We start from the raw sequence: 26328 nt of genomic DNA, 5'->3' as shown, positions 1-26328 counted from the left end.
ACCGCGTGCATTGCGGCCTTCGCGATATCGTTCTTGATAAGAGTGAAGGCTGCACACGCCTCTGGTGTCAGGGGGAAGGAGGTGGCTTTGATGAGGGGCCTGGCTTTGTCTGCATAGAGGGGCACCCACTGGGCGTAGTAGGAGAAAAACCCCAGGCATCTCTTCAGTGCTTTTTGGCAGTGGGGAAGGGGTAGCTCCATTAGGGGGCGCATTCTGTCGGGGTCGGGCCCGATGACTCCGTTCTCCACCACGCAGCCGAGGATGGCCAGGCGCTTGGTGTGAAACATACATTTTTCCTTATTGTACGTTAGGTTCAGCCGTTGGGCCGTACGGAGGAAATTTGCTAGATTAACGTCGTGGTCCTGCTGGTCGTGGCCGCAGATGGTGACGTTATCCAAATAGGGGAAGGTTGCCCGCAGCGCGTTCTGGTCAACCATTCGGTCCATCTCCCTTTGGAAGACCGAAACCCCGTTGGTGACGCCGAAGGGGACCCTAAGGAAGTGGTAGAGGCGGCCGTTTGCCTCGAAGGCAGTATACTGGCGGTCCTCATGGCGGATGGGCAGCTGGTGGTACGCTGACTTAAGGTCGATGGTGGAGAATACTTTGTATTGCGCAATCTGATTGACCATATCAGATATGCGAGGGAGGGGGTACGCGTCCAGCTGGGTGTACCGGTTTATGGTTTGGCTGTAGTCGATTACCATGCGGCGTTTTGCAGTGGTTTTAACGACTACAACCTGGGCTCGCCAGGGGCTAGTGCTACCTTCGATAATGCCCTCCTTCAATAGCCGCTCCACCTCAGAGCTGATAAAAGCTCTGTCCCCGGCACTGTACCGCCTGCTTTTGGTAGCGATGGGTTTACAGTCGTGGGTGAGGTTAGCGAACAGGGGAGGGGGGGGGGACTTTTAATGTGGAAAGGCTGCAGACTGTGAGTGGGGGGAGGGGTCCACCGTATGCTAGTGTGACACTCTTAAGGTGGCACTGAAAATCCAACCCTAGCAGGACGGCAGCGCAAAGACGGGGCAGGACTAGCAGTTTAAATTTTTTATATTCAGTGCCCCCTACTGACAGGGTCACCACACAGTAGCCGCTGATGTCCATTGACTGGGACTTGGACGCCATAGAAATGCGATGGTGCGTTGGCAGAATCGTGAGGGAGTGGCTACGTACCGTGTCGGGGTGGACGAAACTCTCTGTGCTCCCGCTGTCGATCAGGCAACTGGTGGCGCGGCCGTTTACCGCGATATCCATCATGGAGCTGGATAGATGGTGAGGGAGGGCTTGATCCAGCGTCACGGAGGCCAGTATGTAGCTTAGTGAGTCACTATAGTCATCCGCCGAGACGGTGGTCGGTTCCGGTGACGAAATGGCGGTTGAGTGCGTTGGATACGATGGCGGCGGATGCCATGCGGCCGGGGGTACACAAAATGGCGGATAAGATGGCTGCTCCCACGGCCCGCACGCTGCGCTGCTGGCTGGCTTCCCCTTGCAGGCGTTAGCGTAATGGCCTTTCTTCCCGCAGCCCGAGCAGGTAGCTGTCTTAGCTGGGCAGTGCGCTCTGGGATGTTTTAACTGGCCACAGAAATAGCATTTTTGGGCCTGGTTACTGGGCATCGAAGCAGTTCTTACCGGAGGCTGCTGTCTCGGTTGGGTCGCTGCAGCGGTTGGTGCCGGGGGCGGCGGTCCCGTGTCCCACGGTTTCGATTGCCATGTCTCGGCGCCGTTACGGGGGTATGCCTCGAGGTTTCGGTGGGCCTCCTCTAACGAGAGCGCAAGGGCAATGGCCGTCTTCAGGTCGGGTTCCTTGCTTTCTAGCAGTCTCTGCCGGGTGTGGTCTGACTGGAGGCCCCTGACGAAGGCATCACAGGCGAGTCCCTGCGCGTGCTCCACAGCCGTTACCGCTTTACAATCGCAGTCTCTGCAGAGTGCCAGTAGCGCCCGTGCAAATGCCCCTACCGATTCTCCCGGTTGCTGCCTGCGGGATCCCAAGAGGTGTCGGGCGTAAATTGTGTTCACTGGGCGCGTATATTGCCCTTTTAGTAGCTCGAGGGCCGCCACGTACGTATTAGAGTCCCGGATTAGCATATATACTTGATGGCTCACCTGGGCGGTCAAAATTTTCAGTTTGTGATCCTCCTCTGTAACCTGTGAGATTGCGAGGAAGGATTCAAAGCAGCTCAGCCAGTGTTCAAACTTGGCTGATGCACCCACCTCTTGAGGGTCGAGGTCCAGGCGTGGTGGTCTGAGGGCTCTCAGCAATGTCTGCTGTATCCGTTGCTGTTGTTGCTCCTCAGGTGTCGCCATTTAACTTTTAGCTAATAAAATTGATACGCTTATCAATTACTTCATAAAAGGTGATGAGTCGAAGAAGAGATGACGAGTCGAAAGAAGAGATGAATAAGGCTTTTATTAGCTAAGAAGAGACCATGCTTCTTCGTGAGTGACTGAACAAGTCTGAACGAAACCCACACAGTGGTGGGTGGAGTCAGCTGAGGCATGCCTCCATACACAGCGCCACCCAGAGGTGGCAATATACAATACAGTGGTTTACCACAGGTCTCATTCCAAGTTTTGAAGTGGATGTTGGCCAACTCAGACCAGGTGAAATTGCTCAATACGCTAATTGTCAAGTGGATATCAGTTAGGGTTTTCTCAGACAGCTGGAAATAGCTAGCTTTCTTGGGCTGTTTGTTTTGTTTGTGGCAAGTCTTCTGTCCAGTTTCTTTTTTCACGCGTTGGAACCAAGAGTGTGCTTGCTGCTGTCAGCACACCCTCCCTGTGGAGCTTGTAAGGCAGCTGTCTGGTGCATTGGTTTGTGGAACAGTAAAGTTATTAGAACCATGACTTTGGAGATTAATTGAGTGCTCCACAGCAAAGACATGCCATCCACAAGTTAATATCTGAACAGGTCAATGGTGGGTCTGATTCACATCTCTCAGCAATGCAAGGAGACAATGTGACACGCAGGAATCGAATTGAACATTTAGCATTCTACGACTTGCTGCTTTTTTCTAGTAACAATGCCACAGCTCAACAACCCTAGAGACACGGAAGTTACTGTTTATTGTTCTTGTGGAATGCTAGGGCCAGTGGCTTCTGGCATGTAGGTCTCACACAGCCAACGGATATTCACAGTAAGCTTGCCAGATTAGTGGTTGGCCACGAGCATGCTATTTCTTTTTATTCGTTGTTCCTGGTTGCTGGCTAGTTTATTCGGAGTTTGCCTCCAGGCCTAGACCCATTAAGTACAATATAAAGGCTGCAGAAGCAGAGAAACCTGCACAGGTAACAGTGGTTGACAGCTGCATGCCTCAGGTTTTACCTCCATTTTAAATTTAACACTGGCTGCCAGGTTTCCCACACCACAGGACCTGTGAAACCTAGCAGCTGAAGGGAGGTGAGGACTGCCTATCCAGCAGGTAAGTGCCTTTCCAGCACTGCTTGTAGGCCAGGAGTGTTTCCCCCACCGACCTACCATAGTAACCAGCTTCCATCCTCCCACCCACCCCCAAACCCCACGATCCGATCTACCCCCGCCCCCACCCCGCCATGATCTCCCACCGACTCAGCCTTCCCGATCTCCTCCTCCCACCACATCCCCAGGTTTGTCCGATCCCTTCCTCCCTCCTCTGCGCTCCCCTATTTGGCTTCCGATCTCCCCCTGTCCCCAGGTCTTTCCAATCCCTCCCTCCCTGCCTGCATCCTGGTGCTGAAGGCCTACCCACCAACAGCCAGCCAGTCTCTCAATTTGGCTGTCTGCAGTAAGGAAACGGAGACAAAAAATGTTAATTAGGTCCTGCTGTTAAATTCGGCAGGCCCTAACAGAAACAAAATCCTCTTCCAAAATCTGCAAGGGTAGAGAAATGCCCAGTGGGAAATTCATATAGAAAGCCCAGTATGAAATATCCCAGGGAAACAAGCAGATATTATCCACTTTTAAGCCCAGTTTTAGCAGGCTTAAAAGTGGATAAATTCCCAGGCCCAGACGAGATGTATCCCAGGCTGCTGTGTGAGGCAAGGGAGGAGATTGCAGGGGCTCGGACATAAATTTTCACAACCCCTCTGGCCACAGGGAAGGTGCCAGAGGACTGGAGGACAGCTAACGTAGTACCATTATTCAAGAAGGGTAGTAGGGATAAACCAGGCAATTACAGGCCAGTGAGCCTTACATCAGTGGTAGGGAAATTATTGGAAAAAATTCTGAGGGACAGAATTAGTCTCCACTTGGAGAGGCAAAGATTAATCAACGATAGACAGCATGGCTTTGTCATGGGAGATCATGTCTAACCAATTTGATTGAATTTTTCAAGGGGGTGACTAGGTGTGTGGATGAGGGTAGTGCAGTTGATGCACTCAACATGGACTTCAGTAAGGCTATTGACAAAGTCCCGCATGGGAGACTGGTCAAGAAGGTAAGAGCCCATGGGATCCAGGGCTATTTGGCACATTGGATCCAAAATTGGCTTAGTGGCAGGAGGCAGAGGGTGATGGTCGAAGGTTGTTTTTGTGACTGGAAGCCTGTGTCCAGTGGTGTACCGCAGGGATCAGTGCTGGGTCCCTTGCTGTTTGTAGTGTACATTTGTGGCGGAGCCACTGAATGACTCTGGGCAACCGTATATAATTCCCTTTAACGATGTTCTAACACCAGCCTAAGCCTGTACCATTGTGTTAGACATTACTGTGTTTTGTATATAGTGTTTGTATGTACGGGGCATAGCCGCTTTAAGAGTGCGGGAAAACACGGGCAAACGCGATGACGTCACTTCGCAAACCACGTGACTGTCCGGGCAGTCCTCGTGGAATCTCCATCTTGTTAAGACCTGTTTTCGTGGTTCTCCTGTATCGATCTCAACAAACTGTTTGAACTCGTTTAGTCTTACATTAAAGACCTGTTTGATTGATCTCGAGTCGACCTCAGTTATTGGTTAGGAATTCGTCAATTCCTACATTGGTGACCCCCGTTTTTTGTGAACGTTTTTCGCAAAAAGAACACAGCATGGAGGCCAATGCCGTTTCGCTGAAGCTACCACAGTTCTGGGAGCAGCAAGCGGCCTCGTGGTACATTCAGATCGAGGCACAGTTTGCCCTGAGGGACATCGTTGCAGATCAGACCAAATATCTCTACGTGGTCTCCGCACTCGACAGCTCTACCACCTCGCGGATCGTCGGCCTCCTCGAGAACCCTCCAACGGAGCGCAAGTATGAAACCCTCAAGGCGCGGTTGCTGCAAGTTTTCAGGCTCACTAAATCGGAGCTCGCCCGTCGATTGCTCGCTATGCCCGGGCTCGGGGACTCCAAGCCTTCGGAGTTGATGAGCCAAATGCTCAACACTCCTGGGCTCAGAACCGGAATGCTTCCTATTCCGTGAACTATTCCTCAGCCAGCTGCCTGAGCAGGTGCAAGCTGCCCTGGCCAAATCCGAGGTGGAAGACTGCGCGGCCCTCGCGGCAGAAGCGGACAAAATTTTCGTGGTAACGCAGCAGTACTGCACCGCCAAGAGGCACCCATCCCCCACAGACACCACCCCAGCTCGTCAGCCTGCTGGGCTGTGTTTCTACCACGTGCAGTTCGGGGCGAAGGTGCGACGTTGCCGCCCTCCCTGCAGCTTTCCCCCAAAAAAAGAACAACGGCTACTACTGAGGAACAGGCCTAACGGGCACCCCGCGGCCGCCATGGCGATCGGCAATGCGGGCAAGTTGCTTTTCATCACCGATACGCTCTCCGGTCGTCGCTTTCTGTGCGACACCGGAGAGCAGTGCAGCATTTTGCCCGCGTCCGCCCTCGATGTGCAGGCAGGGAATCACGGCCTCGCCCTTGAAGCGGCTGGCGAGTGGAGTTTGTGATGGCCAAGGTCTCTCAACCCATTCTCGGCACGGATTTCCTGTGTGCCAACACCCTCCTGGTCGACGTGAAGAACCGGCGGTTGATCAACGCGGCAACTTTCAATTCTATCCCTTGTTACCGCACTAACACTACGTCGCGCACCGTCACCTGTGTTTTCCCAACTCCTGAGGAGTTCGCTCGTCTGCTCGCCGAATTTCCCGACCTCAAGACCCACGTTCTCCTCCACAGCCATGAAACATGGTGTGGAACACCACACCACCACCGACGGCCCCCCGGTCTACGCGCGGGCCCGGCGCCTGGAACCTGGCAAGCTGGCGGTCGCAAAGGCGGAGTTCTCGACCATGGAACGGTTAGGGATTATTCGCCGGTTGAATAGTCCCTGGTCTTCACCCCTCCATATCGTCCCGAAGCCTGGCGGCGGATGGCGACCATGCGGTGACTATCGACGCCACCACTCCTGATCGGTACCCGATCCCCCACATCCAGGATTTTTCTGCCCATTTGGCAGGGAGCACTGTCTTCTTGAAAGTCGACCTCGTACGGGGCTACCACCAGATCCCAGTGCACCCACAGGACGTCCAAAAGGCCGCAGTCATCACCCCATTCGGCCTCTTCGAGTTTCTGCGAATACCGTTTGGGTTAAAGAACGCCGCCCAGGCTTTCCAACGCCTGATGGACTCCGTGTTGCAGGACCTCAAGTTCCTCTTTGTCTACCTGGACGATATCCTAATTGCCAGTCCCACTAAAGATGAACATATCTGTCACCTACGCACCCTTTTTCGATGCCTCAGCCAACACAGCCTGATTATCAACCCGGCCAAGTGTCAGTTTGGCCTGCGCCAAATTGATTTCCTGGGACATCGCATCACCGCAGAGGGAGCGGTTCCTTTACAAGCAAAGGTAGAGGCGGTGATATCCTTCCCACGCCCGCAAAGCATTAAGGCCCTGCAGGAATTCCTAGGCATGGTAAACTTTTACCACCGTTTCGTGCCTAAGGCAGCACTATTCATGCAACCCCAGTACGAGGCCCTCAAGGGCAAGACTGGCAAGAACCCGGTAGACTGGACAGATGACATGGCCCGAGCGTTCGATGACACCAAAAGCGCCTTAGCCAACGCAACCATGCTGGCGCACCCGCTGCCAGGAGCCACCATCGCCCTCACCACCGACACGTCAGACTACGCCATCAGCGCTGTGCAAGAGCAGTGGGTGAACCGGATGTGGCAGCCGTTGGCATTCTTCAGCCGTCAACTACGGCAGAACGAGAGAGCGTATAGCACGTTCGACCGGGAGTTGCTCGCCATTTTTCTGACCATCCTCCATTTTCGCTTCCTCCTGGAAGGACGTCCTTTCACCGCCTTTGTAGACCATAAGCCACTAACTTTTGCCATGGCCAAGACCGCCGTACCGTGGTCATCCCGACAGCAACGTCAACTGACCTACATATCCGAATTCACCACGGATATACAGCACGTGGCTAGTAAGGACAACCTGGTGGCAGACTGCCTCTCCCGCGCGACCGTCAATACGGTTCATTTGGGCATCGATTACGCCCTTATGGCAGCGGACCAAGCCTCAGACCCAGAAGTCCAAGCCTGCAGAACGACAGTCACTCACCTCCGGTTGGCTGACGTCAAGTTCCATTCGGCAGGTACCACGCTGTTGTGTGACGTCTCCGTACAGGACCCTCACCCGGTCGTGCAGCGCCGTAAAGTGTTCGACGCCATACATGGGTTGTCACACCCAGGAATGAAGGCCTCTCAGAAGCTGATGTCAGCGAAATTCGTATGGCATGGCATGCACAAGGATGTCCGCGACTGGGCCAACACCTGCGTAGTCTGCCAAAAGGCCAAAGTACAGTGCCACGTCAAAGCTCCGTTGGCCACCTTCACAGTTCCAGAGCGATGGTTTGACCATATCAATGTGGACCTGGTAGGACCACTCCCACCCTCCCATAGTTTTTCACACATCCTGACCATGGTTGACCACACCACCAGATGGCTGGAGGCGGTTCCCCTGTCATCCACTACTTCGGCGGACATGGCCAGGGCGTTCATTTCCACCTGGGTCGCCCGGTTCGGAGTGCCCACAGATATTTCTTCTGACAGAGGACCGCAGTTCTCCTCCGAACTCTGAAATGCAGTGGCCCAAGGACTCGGTGTCAAATTACATCGCACCACAGCCTACCACCCACAGGCGAATGGCCTCTGTGAACGTTTCCACCGATCACTGAAAGCCGCCCTGAGGGCCAGCCTCCAGGACGCTGGATGGGCAGACAAGCTACCGTGGGTCCTGTTGGGCCTTCGCATGGCCCCCAAAGAAGACCTTCGCTCTTCATCAGCGGAGCTGGTGTACGGTCAGCCGCTGCGAATCCCGGGGGATTTCCTGCCAGCTTCGACGAAGCCATGGTTCGCGTCTGACCAGCTTACTAGTCACCAGGAGGCGGCCAGATGCTTCGCACCGGTGCCCACTTCGCACCACGGGCTGCAGAGTTCGCACGTTCCCCCGGAGCTTCACAAGGCTGAGTACGTCTTTATTCGCCATGATGCTCATTGGGATCCACTCAAGGTCCCATATACTGGTCCCTTCCATGTGTTGGAGGCAGGGGACAAAACCTTCACGGTGGATGTCGGTGGTAAACCGGACCACTTTTCGGTCGATCGCTTAAAGCCAGCACATCTGGACCTCGACCGCCCCGTCGAGACAGCACAACCGCCAAGACGAGGTCGGCCACCCATCGCCATTACAGCAGACCAATCGCAACCGCCCGCCAGCCGCCCAACAGCCTCCGCCTCAGCAGTACAGGAGTCGTTCTGACAGGCTCATCAGACCCCCTCACTGTTTGACTTTGTCCGTTAAAGCGAATTCTGGGGGGGGGGGGGGCGCATGTGGCGGAGCCACTGAATGACTCTGGGCAGTTGTATATAATTCCCTTTAACGATGTTCTAACACCAGCCTAAGCCTGTACCATTGTGTTAGACATTACTGTGTTTTGTATATAGTGTTTGTATGTACGGGGTGTGGCCCCTTTAAGAGCGCGGGAAAACGCGGGCAAATCATCATAATCAACTTTGTCATTGTTAGTGCACAAGTGCAGTACAACGAAATGCAGGCTTGCGGCTCCCGAGAGTGTACATTTAGATTAAGACATTTAAACATTCAACATACATTTGGCTTGTGATACATTAACATAAACATAACCATAATAAAGTGCATTGGCAGATGTGCAGGCTTTAGAGTTTATTTGTGGAGTTCAGTAGGATGACAGCCCTGGGAAAGAAGCTGTTCCTAAATCTGGTCATACGGGTGCGAATGCATCTGTAGCGTCTCCCAGATGGCAGGAGGGTGAACAGACTGTGGCTGGGGTGGGTAGGGTCTTTGATGATGGTCCGTGACCTCCGTAAATAGCGTTTCTGGTATGTGCGCTCTATGGTCGGTAGCCGGGTGCCGGTAATGCGTTGGGCAGTTTTGACTACCCGCTGCAGGGCTTTCCGGTCATAGTAGCTACAGCTGCCATACCATACTGTGATACAGTTCGTCAGGATGCTCTCTATTGTGCAGCGGTACAAGTTAGAGAGTATCAGGGGTGACAGGTTACATCCCTTCAGCCTCCTTAGGAAATATAGACGCTGCTGGGCCTTCTTCACCAGAGAGGAGGTATTGAGGGACCAGGAGAGGTCTTCCGTGATGTGGACTCCGAGGAACTTAAAGCTGTCCACCCTTTCCACCACAGCCCCATTGATGTGGATGGGGGTGTGACTTCCGCCTTTAGACTTCCTGAAGTCCACAATGATTTCTTTGGTTTTCTTGATGTTAAGGGCCAGGTTGTTATCGGCGCACCACTTCACGAGATGCTGGACCTCCTCCCTGTAGGCTGACTCATCATTGTTGGTGATCTGGCCTACTACCGTCGTCGCAAACCACGTGACTGTCCGGGCAGTCCTCATGGAATCTCCATCTTGTTAAGACCGGTTTTTGTGGTTCTCCTGTATCGATCTCAACAAACTGTTTGAACTCATTTAGTCTTACATTAAAGACCTGTTTGATTGATCTCCTGAGTCGACCTCAGTTATTGGTTAGGAATTCATCAATTCCTACACATTAATGATTTAGATACAAATGTCGGAGGTATGATCAGTAAGTTCGCAGATGACACGAAAATTGGTGGAGTGGTAAATAGCGAGGAAGGAAGCCTCAGGCTACAGGGCGGTATAGACAGGTTGGTCAGATGGGCAGAAGTGGCAAATGGAATTTAACCCAGAAAAGTGTGAGGTGATGCATTTTGGGAGGACTAATAAGGCAAGGGATTACACTATGAATGGTAGGACCCTAGGAAGGACAGAGGATCAGAGGGACCTTGGTGTGCATGTACATAGATCCCTGAAGGCAGCAGGAGAGGTAGATAAGGTGGTTAAGGCATATAGGATACTTATATTCTATGCCTTGGCTAATGAAGGCAAGTGCAGGAGGTTGTGATGGAGCTGTACAAAACGCTAGTTAGGCCACAGCTGGAATACTGTGTGCAGTTCTGGTCGCCACACTATAGGAAGGATATGATTGCATTAGAGAGGGTGCAGAGGAAATTCACCAGGATGTTACCTGGGCTGGAGCGTTTCAGTTATGAAGAGAGACTGGACAGGCTGTGGTTGTTTTCCTTAGTGCAGAGAAGGCTGAGGGGGGGACTTGATTGAGGTGTACAAAATTATGAGGGGCATAGATAGGGTAGATAGAAAGGAGCTTTTCCCCTTAGTAGAGGGGTCAATAACCCAGGGGCATAGTTTCAAGGTAAGGGGCAGGAGGTTTAGAGGGGATTTGAGGAAATACTTTTTCACCCAGAGAGTGGTTGGAATCTGGAACTCACTGCCTGAAAGGATGGTAGAGGCAGGAACCCTCAACATTCAAGAAGTATTTAGATGAGCACTTGAAATGCCATAGCATAAAAGGCTACGGACCAAGCGCTGGAAAATGGGATTAGAATAGATAGGGCTTGATGGCCGGCGCAGACACGATGGGCCGAAGGGCCTCTTTCTGTGCTGTATAACTATGACTATGACTCTATATAGCACGTTTAAGAAGCTAACTGTATACAGGTTTTTTTTTAAGCAAAGTACCTCATCATTATGGTCAAATCAATACAGCAGGTATTGCCAATAGTTAAGACAGCATGATACCCCTTTAAGAGTGGAAAAACTGGCTTCCAACTGGATGCATTAAGGGGGCCTAGACCTAGTTTTAATATTTTTTGATGCTATAATGACCTCTGAGCAGGTTCTAAGCACTGGAATCATTGGGTTCTTTGTAGACCTCAGGTCCCCATAATGCAGTGCCAATGTCTGAAACACAGTAGCACTTAAGGTGCCAAAGAGTGCATTATCAGCCTTACAGTTTAAAGCTATCTTAACTGGAAGCTGATGGTTTCAGATGAAATCTGGTGAACAATTGGACTCATTCACGAGAATTTTTATTCACAAACATCTCAAGTACAAATTGGATTCACCTCCTCCTCATGCAAAGCCGAACGTTCCTATAAGAAGCCATGGAGGGAGTTGACACAAGGACTCGTGAGGCCACACAGCATGACACGGGAAATCGGGAATTGGAATTTTGAAAGAAGTATGGATTTATTTGATAAAACAATCTCAGTAACATGGAGAAATCTGCCCCTCCTTCCATTTTGGAGTGACAGGCAGTTATCATAAGCTGCTAGGAACAGCCATTGTCAAGAGTTCAGCTTGAACCTATACACCCTGCAAAATGTCATTCACTGTAGAATTAGAGAGATGCAGGAGATAATACTCCTCTCAGCCACCCACACACTGCTTCCACAGAGCTAAAAATAAACCTGTAACTGCCTATTTCCACTGCTCCATGTAATAGTGCTGTTCAGTGGAAATCAGTGTAACCAATGCAGTCCTAGCTCATTCATTCATTGGGGTTTGACTGGCCAAACCTACTCAACACAATCAATCCTCAACATTTTTCATTTACAGTTAACTTCTTAGCCTGCCACCGCTACTGATGCCTGCTTAGCAAGCACCGAATACCCACCTTCCTCCGTCAATAATCTCCTGCTCAAGGCCTCCATGATTTCCGCTCAAAGCATCCATTCCTGCAAACAACCACCTCAACAATTTCTGACCAATTCCAACCCAAACTACACAGTGAGGGGCGGGGGGGGGGGGGGGGGGGGTGGGGGGTGGGGGGGGAGAAATGCATAAGAGGTCAGATTCAGAGGAACAGATAATTCAGGGGTTGGGCTGGAGAGTTGTAGCACTAGAGAAGGCTAGCGAGACAGAGGGGGCAAGGATGTGGAGGCATTTAAATACAAATATGCAAATTTTAAATGATGAGAAGGAACCATTTACAATGTCAGGACATGAAGTTAAGTGGTCAGCATTTTAGTGGGAATGAGGTCGCGGGAGTAGGAGTGGGTCTTACAGAATAGATGAGCTTGGACACAGCATGGTTGGAGACGAGGGAGAAACTCAAGATATGGGGGTTCAGAGCTAGGATGGGGGACTGGGGGTGGGGGCGGGTTTGGCTTAGTGGGCAACAGGAAGGGGGGGAACTTCAGGAGGCAGCTGAACAGATGGTTTCCACCTTGGTGACACAGAAATCCATGAGCTCCTTGCACTTTTCGTAAGATGGGAGGGTAGAGGGGGTCAAGAGAGAGGGGTTTAAGGAGGCAGATGGTAGTGAAGAAAAGAAGCCGGAGGTTGTCTTTGCTCTCTAGGATAATGGATGGTAGCAGAGGCGAATGATGCCTAGTAGAGCTCGACGTGATCTGGTGATGGATGCCTAAGCCAGTTAAGCTCAAGACTGTGCCGCTTGAAGCCAAGGGAGAGAAGATGTGGGCCATATCGGGGGGAACAACTCAGATGGGATAGAGTAAAAGTTGTTGAGGACAAGGGCATCAAAGGTGGAGTTGAGGGAATGGTTGAACAAATCAACAGCTATCAGAAGTATCATGATGAACAGAGGACCAAAGGCTAGGTAGCTAGGAGTTTGAAAGTACAAGGTACAATCCACGCGAGGGAGAGTTTTTCCAGGGGTGAATACAGAAGGTTTTGAAGTTGGAAGGGGTGGTGAGAGGTACAAGGAAGTGGTTGGAGATTACTTTCTCAACCTGATTGAGATCACGAGTAGAGGGACCACAGGAGATGGAGAGGTTGAGGGGTTGCTATGAATATGGGAGCGTGAAGTTTAGGAAGGACACAGCCAGTGAATTCAGAGTGAGCGCACAAGGGGAATAGAGATGGAGACTCAATTTTTTTTTTTCGAGGATGAGTCATCACTTATTGTGAAGGCTGAGACACGAAAAGAGAGAGGATATCTTGGAGAAGCTTGGGGTATGGTAGATGATGAGGGTTGTAAAGGAGATGAGATGAGGGCTGTGAAGCAGATGGAATAATGTGAGCATCTTGAAGGAGGAGCAATTGTCAGAGGAGTGGTGGGAGTAATCAAAGTGGGACTTACTGATGAGGGTCACGCAGCATTCAGCCAAACAACTGCCTTTGATTTCTGGTCGAGCCTCAACACAATCTCTGATTTCCGCTCAAATCACCTCACTGAATTCTGCTCAAAGTTTTACCACTCCAAACCCTCATGCTGTTCAGATCCTCTACACAAAACATAACCTCAGTGATTTTGCTCAAGGCACCTCCCTCAGTAACTTCTCCAATCCCCACACAGCCAATCACCCCTCAAACATCAGATCAATCCCTTCACAGTCAACCACACCAATCCGCCTTCTCCTATTCCTCTCCATCCCTCATTCCCTCTCCCTTGAGCGGTCACTCAAGTATCAGGTATCCATGTGACAAAGACTCTCGTGTACCCATATTATCTAACATTTTCTTCTAGAGTTCACATAGGACTGTCCTTCCGCCATCCTGGTCATGGGCAGATGACAAACAGTACTTCCTTTACAATTTTTGTCACACACTCTCTTTCCCAAAACACTGCTTTCTTCATAAACCCAGAATCCTTAAAAGCAATAGGATGACATTAACTATGTGAAAATAGAATGAGATTAACGCTTGGCTACAGGACATTACACTTGGACAGACATACTAATGACACACCCCCACAGGCACCCCATGAGGTTAAATGGGACATGCCATTCCCACCACACAAACAACATTGTACAGGGTTTGGAAGGCCATTACCTAATCATACAAGAATTCCATTGTATGGAGGAAGGGATTATAAAGAGGAAACAAAGGGAATAAATAAAATGACATGAAAGGTTCCCAGTCACTCCAGTGTATGCAGCTGAAACAACTCAGTTAGTTATTCAGTCGAATGTGGATTATATTACAAATCTCATTCCACACAAGCAATTCTTCTCAATCCAGATTTTAAAAAAAATCTCCATTAAATTCACAAACATTATTCGTGTTTTTAGGGTTTATAAGGGACATCATAGTAAAAGAGACATCACTGTCCTCGTAAAGGTGATTTAATTTACTGTTTGCAAACAGAGGCGTGATGATATATTCTGTTAGTCTTAAAATGACTCTTAATACTGCAGTGGTTGAATGTACCATGAGGAGGTGGTTTTGAGCCACATATACCCGAAGATCCAGGGTTTGTTTCATGGTTTGTGCTGTGAAATTCTGTTATTAGCTTCAGTGTGACAGAAGAGAACAAAAGCCGGCCACTGTTTATGCTCCTGATCACTATTCAGTGATCACTGTTGGGAAATGCATTTGCATCAAAGTAGAGCTCAGGGCTAGATTAGATTCAGCTGCGAGTCCCTTCAAGGCTACATAACCTGCTCACACTCACAGGAAGAATAGGCATTGGGTTAAGATACTGACAAGTTGTATGTATCATGGGATCATACTCCAGCATTGTTTGGTGCCTTCTGGAGAGGAGGGGGGGCAGAAAGAGTTAAACCATTCCTTACAAACTTACATTAAATGAATTTATAAGCACAGAAACAGACCATTCGGCCCAACTGGTCTGTGCTAGTGTTTATACTCCTGTGTGAATGTTCTTTGCACCTGTGGAAATAGTTGTCAAGACTTCATTGTCCAAGCTCCCAGATCCTAAGCAGGTTTCCCAACACACTCTGTAAGGTGACAATCCATCTGGAAGAGAGCCTACACAGACAGGCAATGTTTCTCATTAGCAGAGCTCTGTAACATCAGGGTCCAGGCTGCACTCTAGCTACACAGGATGGTGGCTCAGATCAACCAATTTTAGACATGCTTGTAGAAACAGTATTCATCAATAATCCCTGCTCTTTCCCTCTGCAACCTACATTGTGCTAGAGCGGTCAAGAGACTGATACACGAGTCTCACCCAGCTGATAGTGAATTTAACAAGCTTTATCTTTAGTTTTTCTGAGTCCAGTGCCAGAGAAGACCTGAACCTAGAAATTCTGTCCCATTTTTGGCACTGAATTAGCATAATCTGGGTGGAGTGGGAAGGAATTTGGGACATAACCTGCTTCCATCAAGTTTCCTCCCATTCCTGACCTCTTTCAGTACTGCTTCTTCCACTCGCTGCTCCTTGTGATGGTGATTTTGGAGACAGGAAGCTGGCTTCCCTGGATTTCCCACCAGTTCTGTTCAGCAGTAAGTTTGAAGCAGGTGCACTTGCAATAAAAAAGGCCATAAGTGAATTCGGCAATGCCGTATTCCAATGACAATTGATCTGAGATGGAGCAGCAGAAAAATTTTGGGTGAGGCAGCTTAGCTTTTGAAGACGCAAGACTGCAGGATAGTGTGTAATAGGTTAAAAGCCTGGTATAGGTAAAGAGCATGTATAGGGAGTTGCAGTGAAAGCATAGAGAAAAAAAGGGAGCAGACTAGTAAGAGGGGCTAGCTGAATTCTGAACATACAAAACAGGTTGCTTGAGCAAGAATATATATAAAAACAGAACTAAAAGCAACCGGCATAGATGCAACTATGTACTGGCTGAAGCTAGTTATAGATTAGTAGGATGTTAAACTTAGGTGGAAGTTATAGATCTAGAATTTTGATAGTGAATAGCTTAAAGTACTGCCATGTGCAGACAAGCTCATGCCTAGTGGAAAAGTACTGGAATAAACTCAAGCAAAAACAAGATGCAGCAACCTGGAGAAGAGGCAAGATCTGGGGCCTCACGTCTCAATAGTTTAAGTCAGTTTCAGACAAAGGGATAGCACATGGTGCTAGAATTACATCATATCCTATGACCAAAGTAGGCGTGTTACAGTAAAAATATAAATGCAAAATGTAATGTATCTTCGAGGAATACTTCTGATCAAGAACTGGCTGGAATGGTGTGCTCTTGATCCCTGATGGGCATCATACTTGTGGGTACAATAGAAATATATTTGCATGCTTGTAATCACGTATGTGTTCAATAAATCTTGAAAATTTAATTGTCTCTAGAGTCCATGCTTTTCTAAGGACTGGACTGGAACTTCTATACAATATCAATTGAACACAAACCGACCTGTGCACCTCCCCCCTCCCCAAACAGAACAGCAAGGTGCTGCTATGAAATCTCACTGGCTCTGCTGGGCAGGCACCCCAGTAGCACAATTACTGGTGCTGACATTTCCTCCCCCTGCCACCCTGCCCCCCCCCCCACCCCATCATTCAAATGATGCTGTCCCAAGAATTTGGGCTGGGGTCTGGGCGATGACAAACAGGCAGGTCGAAGTCCCACCCAGCTTAATCTCTGTTGGCGGAGCAGGGTTCGAGAATATCCAAGTCCTGCTTTTTATTGGGTCTTCCCAGTAGCAAATCTGCCCAGTCTGTCTTTGCGGCTGCAGCCAGCTGTGCAATACCCAAGCGTTGGGAGCCAATGGCTCTCATACAATAGGAAAGTGACAATAGCACACTCCACCATCATTTTCCTAGGCACCAGTTTTCTTCCAGCCTGAACTAGGTCAGCTGATCACAAGCTCGTTATGATGGTTTGCCATTCTCCTCATTCTTTGTCAGCTTTAGTTAGATTAAACACCAGTCCTTCCTGGCAGCAAGTAGGGTGCAGTTACATAATATTCTAAGTAGCAGGATATTGTGAAGGGGTAGAAGACAGTAGATATTGCACAATATGCTAATCTCCCTGACAGCTCAAAAGGATTGGAGAAGGGCTTATTACTGTATCACATGAATAATTTATACATTGAGAAGGAACCTCAGCAAAATCTGTTAATTAGACAAACTTGGACATGTTCCATCTCACTCCTCACTTCATGATCTGTACTAACAAAATGAAAGGACTGCTGACAGCATTAACTTATGATCCACAGACTGCTGTTCGAGATACTGACGCACCAACCTAACAGGATAAGAGAAACAAAACCAGCTCTACCCCACACTCAGTACTACAGCAAACATAATCTGCATTTTAACAGGTTTTAAAACTGGGGTTCTTTGATTCTCGGGCATTCGTAAAGGATACCAAGGGCCCCCAAGGTCACCAGATTTCTGAATTTGTTAACACATTCGAATGTGATTTCTGTTGCCTTATGATTTCTGCAATGATAGTGCAGTTTTTCACATTAGCAGCTAACTCTGTTTTATGAAAGTTAGGACAGGAGTCCGTCTCTGGGAATGGGTCAATAATTGCAGCAGGCCCTACATACAAAGGTTGGACAACCACAGTTCTAATAGTCCATGTAATCACATCATAGACATGCAAATCTTATCTACTTATAAACTCCCTTGAAGTTCAGATTAATGTATACTGGATAATTTGCTGGCACTAATAGCAGTCTTGCCATCACAAAAGTGGGGGAGGAGGGGTTGAAGATTTCTCACAGATTAAACACACTGGTCAGTGGCGAAGGAACGGCGCTCACCGTTCATTACGCTGACAGCTGCCCAGACTTTGTGGGCTTTTGAGCGGCAACTCGCGGTTATCGGGTGTCTGATCCAACATGGCGCCCTCTACAGGGACGTGCGTGAGCAGGGCAAGCAACGACGTCACTCATCAACCAATCAGACTGAAGAATCCTCACAGACACGCGGAGTCTAAACCAAGAAGTATAAATTAGATTTAATTGATTGTAAAAGCATGTACAGTAAGTGAAATAAAGAAAGAGAGGGAAAGAAAGACAGATAAAGAGACAAAGTAAAAATTTTTTTTAAATCTCCAACAATAATTAAAATTTGAAGGAGAGTCCACATTTGTAAAATTAAATCATCAGGACCAGAGGGGTTATTTGGCAGTAATTATGACCGATCACGCCATTAAAAATTCACTTACACCTGAATGCACTAGCCCTAATTTTTCTGCTGTGTTTAGTGGGTAAGTACCACAACTTCATGCCCTTGCATGTGTTTTAATGCTAAGTATCGGCGAGGCACCGGTATAGCGGAGCCTGTGAGAGAGCAGGTTAACTCGGACAGTAACTTCCGGATTTCTGTGTTTTACTGCGCATGAGTGGACTCCAGAAGTTGCTGTCCGACTTACTCCATAATAACAGTGAGTGTTGTTAGCCTCACAGTTACTCTCAATGCAAAATCTGGACCATTGTTATTTTTGTTCTACTGAACAGTTATCCTCTTCAAGAAGCTGACTTGCTGAGATATAGATCCAAAAGTACCACAGTCCTGTAGCATGTCCTCCCTTATCTTCATGTTCAAGTCCAAGTAGAGTGATAGCTGGCTATTCAACTGTGGAGAAAGTCACAGCCAAGCCCGATCCTAACATCATGACTTGATGACTGCGTATGTGCAATTCATAGCACGGATAACAGGATAGCAATCAGGAGCAGGTATTCTGGCTGATTTTTGGCCTCCTGTGCCCAAAGGTAATGAGGTCAATTGTAGTGTCTCACTGCTGTCAGAGTTGAGATCAGTGATCTTCTGTAAACTTGGAACATTATAATCTCTGGTCAAAGTCTAATTTTTTTGAATATATATCCCTCCCCTAAAACCATATTGAATTGAAATATAATTTTCCACTAGTTCTTCAACACCCTCCTACATGTATTTGAATAAAGTACAAATTGGCGATCAAGCTAGAATATTAATCCAGGGCCGGCCTTACGGGTGGGCGACTGCCCAAGGCACCGTGGTCAAGAGGGTCTGACATTAACGGCGTCGACCTCTGCGATGAACTTGGCGATCTCCACAGTCTGCTTCCAACGGACTGCTCAAGAAGAGCAAAATTCAAGTTTCAAGAGCAAGTTCCCAAACAGATGGATAGCACTCAGGATCCTGTTAACCATGCCTGTGTCGGTGGCGAGCAGCGCACAGAGCTTCTCGAAGTTGTAGCTCATAAAAATATATTTGTGATCCACCATGGGAGATGACAGGCTCTCTTGGCTGGCCATCCTGTTTATCGAGAATGATGTGGCTCAAAATATCTTGGTGAAGAAAGTTTGTGTTATTTATTAGCTTAGTGATTAATTTAATGATTAGTTTATTTGTCACTTAGCTATAATGTTTTTTTTAAATGACATATCATTTATTATTTAAATTCTTAAAATTTTTTGGGATTACAACTTTATCTCCGAAACTTTCACTACTACTATATAATCAAAGAAAGGGCGCCAAAATATAAGTTCGCCCAGGGCACCATTTTCCCGAATGCCGGCCCTATATGGATCCTCTTCCTTCTTCTGAAGACAAGCTCTCAGGTTTGTTTTGATGACTTCATAACTCCATGTGCCTCAAACCCCAAACAACTTCAGTTCCTTTACAAACCACCACACACAATTACAGTTGTAAGAAACAGAGAAGTAAATCTTTCCTGCCTAGATCACTGTTTCACAATCTGATCTGAAGGGTCATCCTGTTCAGGGGCAGCCTGCACTCCTTCTGAAACAAGAGCAATAAACAGAGGAATTTAACGAGTGGGAGAATAAATTGTAAATGGAAACGTATGCCAGTCAATTAAAATAGGTTTGTTTCACTGTGGGAGTATTATTAATCTACCAATCAGGTTTACCGTTGTGCGATTTGGATGCTAATGAGCAGACTGTATGCCTTTGATTTTGAAACTGCTTTGGCTCAGCCAAACGCATCACATTCATCAGACTTCACTAAGACTGGTGCTACAAAAATGAGACAGGGGAGGAGTCGAGCTCTATTAAACACAAAATAGTCATCCAGTTTCAACCCATTAGCTGTTTTTTTTTCTCTGCTTGGGCTACCACTTACTTATGTTTGTGCTACTCACTACAATGCAGCTTTCTTAATTCTTGAGGACAAGCAGCCACTATTTACTTTTTCTCATTGTGAACTTGGCCCCATCCCTATAGTATGTGAAGGACACTCAAACAAGAAGATGCTCTGCAGGTATATCAGGAATAAAACCTACTTGCCAATACGGAAATTTTCCATTTAATAAGGAAGGGCAACCCAACCCCATTCCCGGCTGCCGCAATATTTACGGTGGCAGTGGAGGCCCTGGACAAGGATCCCACTAAAAGCAGGTAGGGGCCTACTTAACATGCAAGTGTCAAAGCCCAATGTTGTCATGGGCACCGCTACTTATTTTTAACTTCAGAGGGGGAGTCCCGCACGGTCTGCTGCCAGGAGCCAACTGGCCAGAAGAGTCCCAGGTAAGTTCTAGAACTTCGCCTGGTTTTAAGCTCCTTGTGGGCCAGGAGGAGTAGGAGCACCCGCCCCGCCCACCAGGCCTCACAAGGAAGCCTTCGGCCTCCCCAGCCCTGACCTCCCCCCCGCACCCCACTCGCTGCCATCAGCAGGCTCCCCCATCTCGATCATGGCCTTAGACTTTCTCCTCCCACCTTACCCCTCTCCCGAAATAACAACAGAAAATGCTGGAAAAACTCAGCAGGCCAGGCAACATCAGTAGAGAGAAATTAGAGTCGACGTTTCGGGTGAACCCTTTTTCAAAACTGGAAAGGAAATGAAATAGATCGAAGGCAGGGCTGCGATAGAACAAAAGTAAAGAGACATTAAGAGGTATTCAAAACCAGACGAGATGGTAATAGGACAGTGGAGACAAAAGATGGCTCAGATTAGGTGTGAAGTGTACTGGCAGAGAGAGAGACAGCTGCCATGTGGGAGAGAAAAAAAAAGGGGGGGGGGGGGGGAGGGAAAACCCAAAACAAAGGGGTGGAAAAAAAATTTAAGTAAAAATGTAATTGGGGCCGAGGTTATGATCTGAAATTGTTGAACTCCATATTGAGTCCGGAAGGCTGCAAAGTGCCTAATCGGAAGATGAGGTGCTGTTCCTCGAGTTTACATTGAGCTTCCATGGAACAATGCAAGAGGCCAAGGACGGTGAGGTCTGAGTGGGAATGGAGCGGTGAATTAAAATGACAGGCGACTGGAAGCTCGGGGTCACCCTTACGGACTGAACGGAGGCGTTCCGCAAAGCGGTCACCCAATCTGCGTTTGGTCTCCCCAATGGAGAGGAGACCGCATCGTGAGTTACCCCCTCCTGATCTCGGCCTGAGGCTTATCCCCACCCCGTTGACTGCTGGGGACCAGTCCCATGGGATGAAGTTTACAACATTTGGAAGCTTTTTGTGGCTATAGCCCTGGGATAGAATGGTTTGACTCCAAGCTGGGACAGAACAAACAGCTTCAGTTCTATAGTGCTCGTGTACTGAGGGAGCATTTACAGGGCACGTTGCAAATAGTGCCGAACAGTGCCAGTAACAAGGCCCACATACTGTTGTGACTAGGATTTTAATAAAGCTTCATGATTGATGTGTGAAATTTTTGTACTATGGAAAAACACCCTCCAGCACAATTACTGGTTGTGCCCGAAAAGTAAATTTTGAGGTATGGCACATCAATGCTGCTAGTAATAGATCTGCTACTAAGGATGGTAATGGTGGAGCAATTGAGATGATGAATTCAGGAGTATCACAAGAAATAGCTTTTAGCACATTTGCTTTGTTTTAAATTCCACTTAAAGCCAAAGAGTGACTGCACCCACAATTAACAGTTCATTAGTTTCTGGTGAGGAACTGAAAAGATCATCCTTGCCCAGCCTTCAGTTCAGACATTGTACAGCCTACATGACAAACAACACTTTAATGAAGTCACTGGTGTGGAAAGCATTCACCATGACGCAGTTTTCCTCCACACTTCCCACTGTGCCTGATTCAATGCCAGAAGGCACCCGAGTGCAGCCAAGGAACCAGCTGCCAAATTAAACCAGAGCATCTGTCAGATTCACAGGAGGCTATCAATCAAACAACAGTTATCATTTCCTGATGTTAGAGCCCCTCCCATCAAATTAGCCTGCTGTGGCCCAGAGATGTGTTTCAGCACTTCATCGGGTTTCAACAGATTCCAACCTGCATTCATCCCATCTGTTTTGACATCCTATTCCCTAGTGCTGACCTTCTTCACAAGTAGAGAGGATTGACCACATCCCCCATTACATAATAAACTTGGATTTGATCCGATTCACGAGAGCTAGAGACGACTCTGCCAAGAGCTGGGTGGTCTGTTGTCTGACAGAAAGTCTAAGTGTAGAAAATCAGCAACTAGAAACATAGCAAAGGCACTTACCATTTACTGGCCCAAATAGAAAGAGGTGAAGATATGAGCCAAGTTAACTAAAATAAGGAAGGGAAATGGATAAGGTAGATGTATATGGTTATTTTGTGCAGAACCCCAATAAGTGAACCATGGTATATGACTTCCAGCTAAAGAAGCCACAAACTAAAAATAACAGAAGGAATGAATCTTTCACACTAAATGTTATCAGATTTTGGAAGAGACTACCACTTGGTATAGTGAATGCTGGCTCAGCTGAAGGCCAAATGTTAGTTCTCGATTCAGCAGGGGATAGAGTTATGTGTTTGGGGTCAGAAAATGGAAGAAGAATGGTAGGTTCAGTGGACTGAAACAGGATCTAGATGATGGATTGAGCTGCGTGGGCTTTTTCTTGATTCTACATTGATGTTCTTTTGTCTACATTACAAACACTGCATTTCAAAAATAGTAATAAATGGTGTAACATACTTTGAAATGTTTCAACATGAAAAGTACAAGTATTTAGACTATATTAGCAGATCTCCTGCAGCATTCCTCACAGTAAGTACCGTTTCTTTCTTGTTGTCTTCATGTTTCTCTCCATCTATTTCCTCCTGCTTCTTTCTTTTTATCTTTTCAGATGGAAGGTGGTATGGTGGGAAGGGAACTGCTGATGGCATTTTCTGGTAATTGGTGAGAAATATGGCTTGCAGAGCTAGGCAGCTCTCCCGCGCCCCCCCCCCCCCACAATTCCCTTTACCCATTTGTTTTCCTTTCTTCCATACCCCACCCCACTACAACTTATTTCCCACCAGCCCCTCAATCACGTCTGTGACTCCTTTCCTTTTGTACTACCACCTTACATCCACTTCACGCAACGGTTGCCTCTGTTCCTGGTTACTTCTTCATCCCCTTACCCCCAATATATGTGGTATCAGCCAGTGGCTTAGTTGGTCGCACGCTCGCCTCTGGGTCAGAAGGTTGCGGGTTCAAGTCCCACTCGAGACTTGAGCACAAAAATCTAGGCCGACACTCCAGTGCAGTACTGAGGTGCAGTCTTTCACATGAGACATTAAACCGAGGCCCCGTCTGCTCTCTCAGGTGGATGTAAAAGATCCTATGGCACTATTTTGAAGAAAAGCAGGGGGAGTTATCCCCTGTGTCTTGGCCAATATTTATCCCTCAATCAACATCAGTAGACTATCTGGTTATTCTCACATTGCTGTTTGTGGGAGCTTGCTGTGCACATTTCCATTACAACAGTGACTACACTTCAAAAAAAAAAAAAGTACTTCATTAGCTATAAAGTGCTTTGGGACGTCCAGTGGTCATGTAAGGCACTATATAAATGCAAGTCTTTCTTTCAATGTGCCATTCCATTACCGCTTACCCACCTATTCCCTGGCCCTCCTCTGTTCCCTCACCATTACTCCTATCCCTCCTATTCTTTCCCCAACCCAATGCCTCCTCCCAGCTAATGTTTCCCTCAGCAGCATGAACCCAAAGCAGTTTTCCCAGCAGCAAGCTGCATATTGGCAATTTATTTTTGAAGTGCTTATTGCTTGATGATACACTTAGTGTGCAAGCGCTTTAAAAAAAATAAAGTGCCAGTTGCCAGCCTAGTGCTAGGGCCAAATGTGGGCGAGCATCGCCAGCGGGATGTTGGGGAGCATGGGTCTGAGGACCGATCTCTGAATGGGGCAGGCATGCAGGAGGAGTTTCAGGATGGGCAACCCAGCATTGGAAGCAAATGGTTGAGCAGTCTAAGGTGGGTAGAGACAAAGAATATGCAGAGGCTTGGTCAGAAAATTGGAGAGTACTAGGCTAGGAGGCCAGAGGCTTGAGCATCTGTGGACTTTATAAATGTTATTTATCTGCTGGTCGCTCTCCTTTTCTGCTATCCTTTTGGGTGGAACTAGGCAGCTGCCAAGGTGTAGGTTTATTTTTCTGGTGGAAGGGAAAATAAACTTAAAATTCTTACCTGCAATTACTTGTGCCAGAGAATAAAATTGGAACAAAATGTACCTGCACTGCCACTCAGAGAAGCAAACCTGAGAGTTAGAGCCCGAAAGAACAGCAGTGCCGCCTAGTGTCAGGAAGACTGAGGGTAAGTATAATTTTAAATATACACAATACTACCCAGGTGAGACAAAATCATGTCGCAGGAAGTGCAACCTACACACAAGACTTAATAAATTACAGCACTAGTGAAGTCAAAGGATATGGGGCTAAAAATTGAGTAGTGCCCCAACTTCGCTGGGGCGCCAAAAGTAGTGCCCCAGAAAAATTAGCGTCCCCGTGCCGGAAATTGAGTGGTTGCGCCCCAAGAGGGAAGCGGGGCACTACTGGAAGCACCCCGAATCCCTCTTGGGGCGCTGTGTGTCAATACTGCGGCGTTATGTGCCGCAGCGCCACATCACGGTATTGCAGGCCTTCCTCCCCTTCTTAAAGGGGAGGGGCCTTGTGCAGCGCGACCTGGGGCCCAGCTGGGCCCCCGGGGATCGGGAGTGCAGGCAAAAGAGCCCGGCACTCAAGAGAAGTGCCGGGCACTTGGAGTGCAGCCAGCACTCCGCGGGGGGTGGGGGTTCAGGAGGTCTGGGTTGGGAGCCCAGGCAGGTGCTGGTAGGCGGCCAGCAGGTACGCCCCCCCTGACCCCGTTGGACATAGCGTCCGGCGGTAAGTCAGGGGGCGCTCCCGAAGATCGTGGCTGGGGCGTTTTGCACGCCAATGACGTCATCACCAGCGGCGCAGCGCCGCAGGGCGCTACCGGTTAGCGCCACCACTAACCTCCCGCTGAATTTTGCGGGAGGCGTGGGCAGTGCCGTGCCTGGGCGCTAGTTGCTTTGCGTCCCGTTAACGCCCTCTTAAGGCGCTAACGGGAGGCGCAACCAACTGAATTTTTCCCCCATGGTGTTCCTCTTATCTGTTTCTGTCATATTCATGTTGTTGATTCTCTCCCTTTGTGTTCTTTTCTGTTTTTGTCTGTCTTTTCCTGCTTCCTATTTGGGTAGTTGGTGGTGTGAAACAGTGTGGAAAGGTTTTTGCCGATAGCCAAAGGTTGCATCCACTGTTGGCCCCTCCCCGATTTAGCATAATTCTGGTACCCCTTTGCATTCTAACTGTTCCCCATCCGGGCCCCTCTCTTTGTGTATCAGCTTCACTCTATGCTTTGCTTCACCATTTCCACTCCTAGAACTCAGCTTCCCAGTTATTTGTAGCCTTGTGCCTTCATGATGGCCAGGATAGTTCGTTGATATGCTGGTTCAAAATTTGAGGTCTTGCAACATATGCTGGTGTATTTTGTTTTATAAATTTTGTTTTATAATACTCCTGTGAAGCGCCTTGTGACGTTTTACTACATTAAAGACGCTATATCAATACAAGTTGTTGTGTACAACCAGGCAGTGTCTTCTATATGCAAAGGAATAACACAATTCAACTTCTTGCTGCAAAGCCAGACCTAGCATATAGTGATTCTAGCATCCTCTAGGACAGTCATACAGTAAAATGTTATGACAGAGTTCAGTCGAAGCACAAACATTCTATCTTCATTGCAGTATGGGTTGGATACAGTACGCCAATGAACCATCAATACCCACTTTTGTGGCAGCATCCAGCTCCAAGCCTTGAGCACCTTTCTCCAAGTGCCTTGACTTCCAACTCTCAGCCTTTATTCAGATTACATTGGGAGCAAATTTGGATACCGACCGTAGGAAGTGTTTTTAACCCCAGCCGCCCGGCGGAAACTGGGCAGGCCAATCCAGCAAGGAAGTGCATCAGGACCAGAATGGGCCCTAAAAGGTAAGTTTTAATTTTAAAAAAAACTTTCCTTGTGGGTCCAAGAGGAGCAGGAGTGTTGCACCAGAACACAAGGAAAGCTTAAGCCTCCCCGTCACAATCGCGCCTTTCCCAATTGTGAGACCCCCACAGGACAGTGCAGCAGCTGATCCCACCACTTGCCTCCCGTCAGTGGATAGCCTCCAGGTTATGAGATTTTCCACCACTTCCCACAACTGCCGGTCCAGAATGGGCGGGAAGTTGGTCGGCAGGATTAAAATGAGGCCT

At 48.3% G+C, this 26328-nt stretch overlaps 1 protein-coding gene across 3 annotated transcripts in view; it reads right to left on the bottom strand.

The window, feature by feature from the left end:
• LOC147113979 (drebrin-like) overlaps positions 1–26328 on the bottom strand; it is a 208841-nt gene that overhangs the window by 99673 nt on the left and 82840 nt on the right. Inside the window, exon 2 of one of the 3 annotated variants that reach the window (XM_085995444.1) lies at positions 17652–17823. The exons of the other annotated variants lie outside the window; for them this stretch is intronic. Coding sequence (XP_085851570.1) covers positions 17652–17731 — 80 coding nt within the window. The 5' untranslated portion in view covers positions 17732–17823. The remainder of the gene's footprint in view (positions 1–17651; positions 17824–26328) is intronic. 3 annotated transcript variants of the gene reach the window in all.

The sequence above is a fragment of the Somniosus microcephalus genome, chromosome 8 (genome assembly GCF_052327205.1).
Source record: "Somniosus microcephalus isolate GS21.2 chromosome 8, FLI_Smic_1.0, whole genome shotgun sequence".
Lineage (NCBI taxonomy): Eukaryota > Metazoa > Chordata > Chondrichthyes > Squaliformes > Somniosidae > Somniosus > Somniosus microcephalus.
The sequence above is the reverse complement of the archived record's forward strand: the minus strand, read 5'-3'. Positions and strand labels throughout refer to the sequence as shown.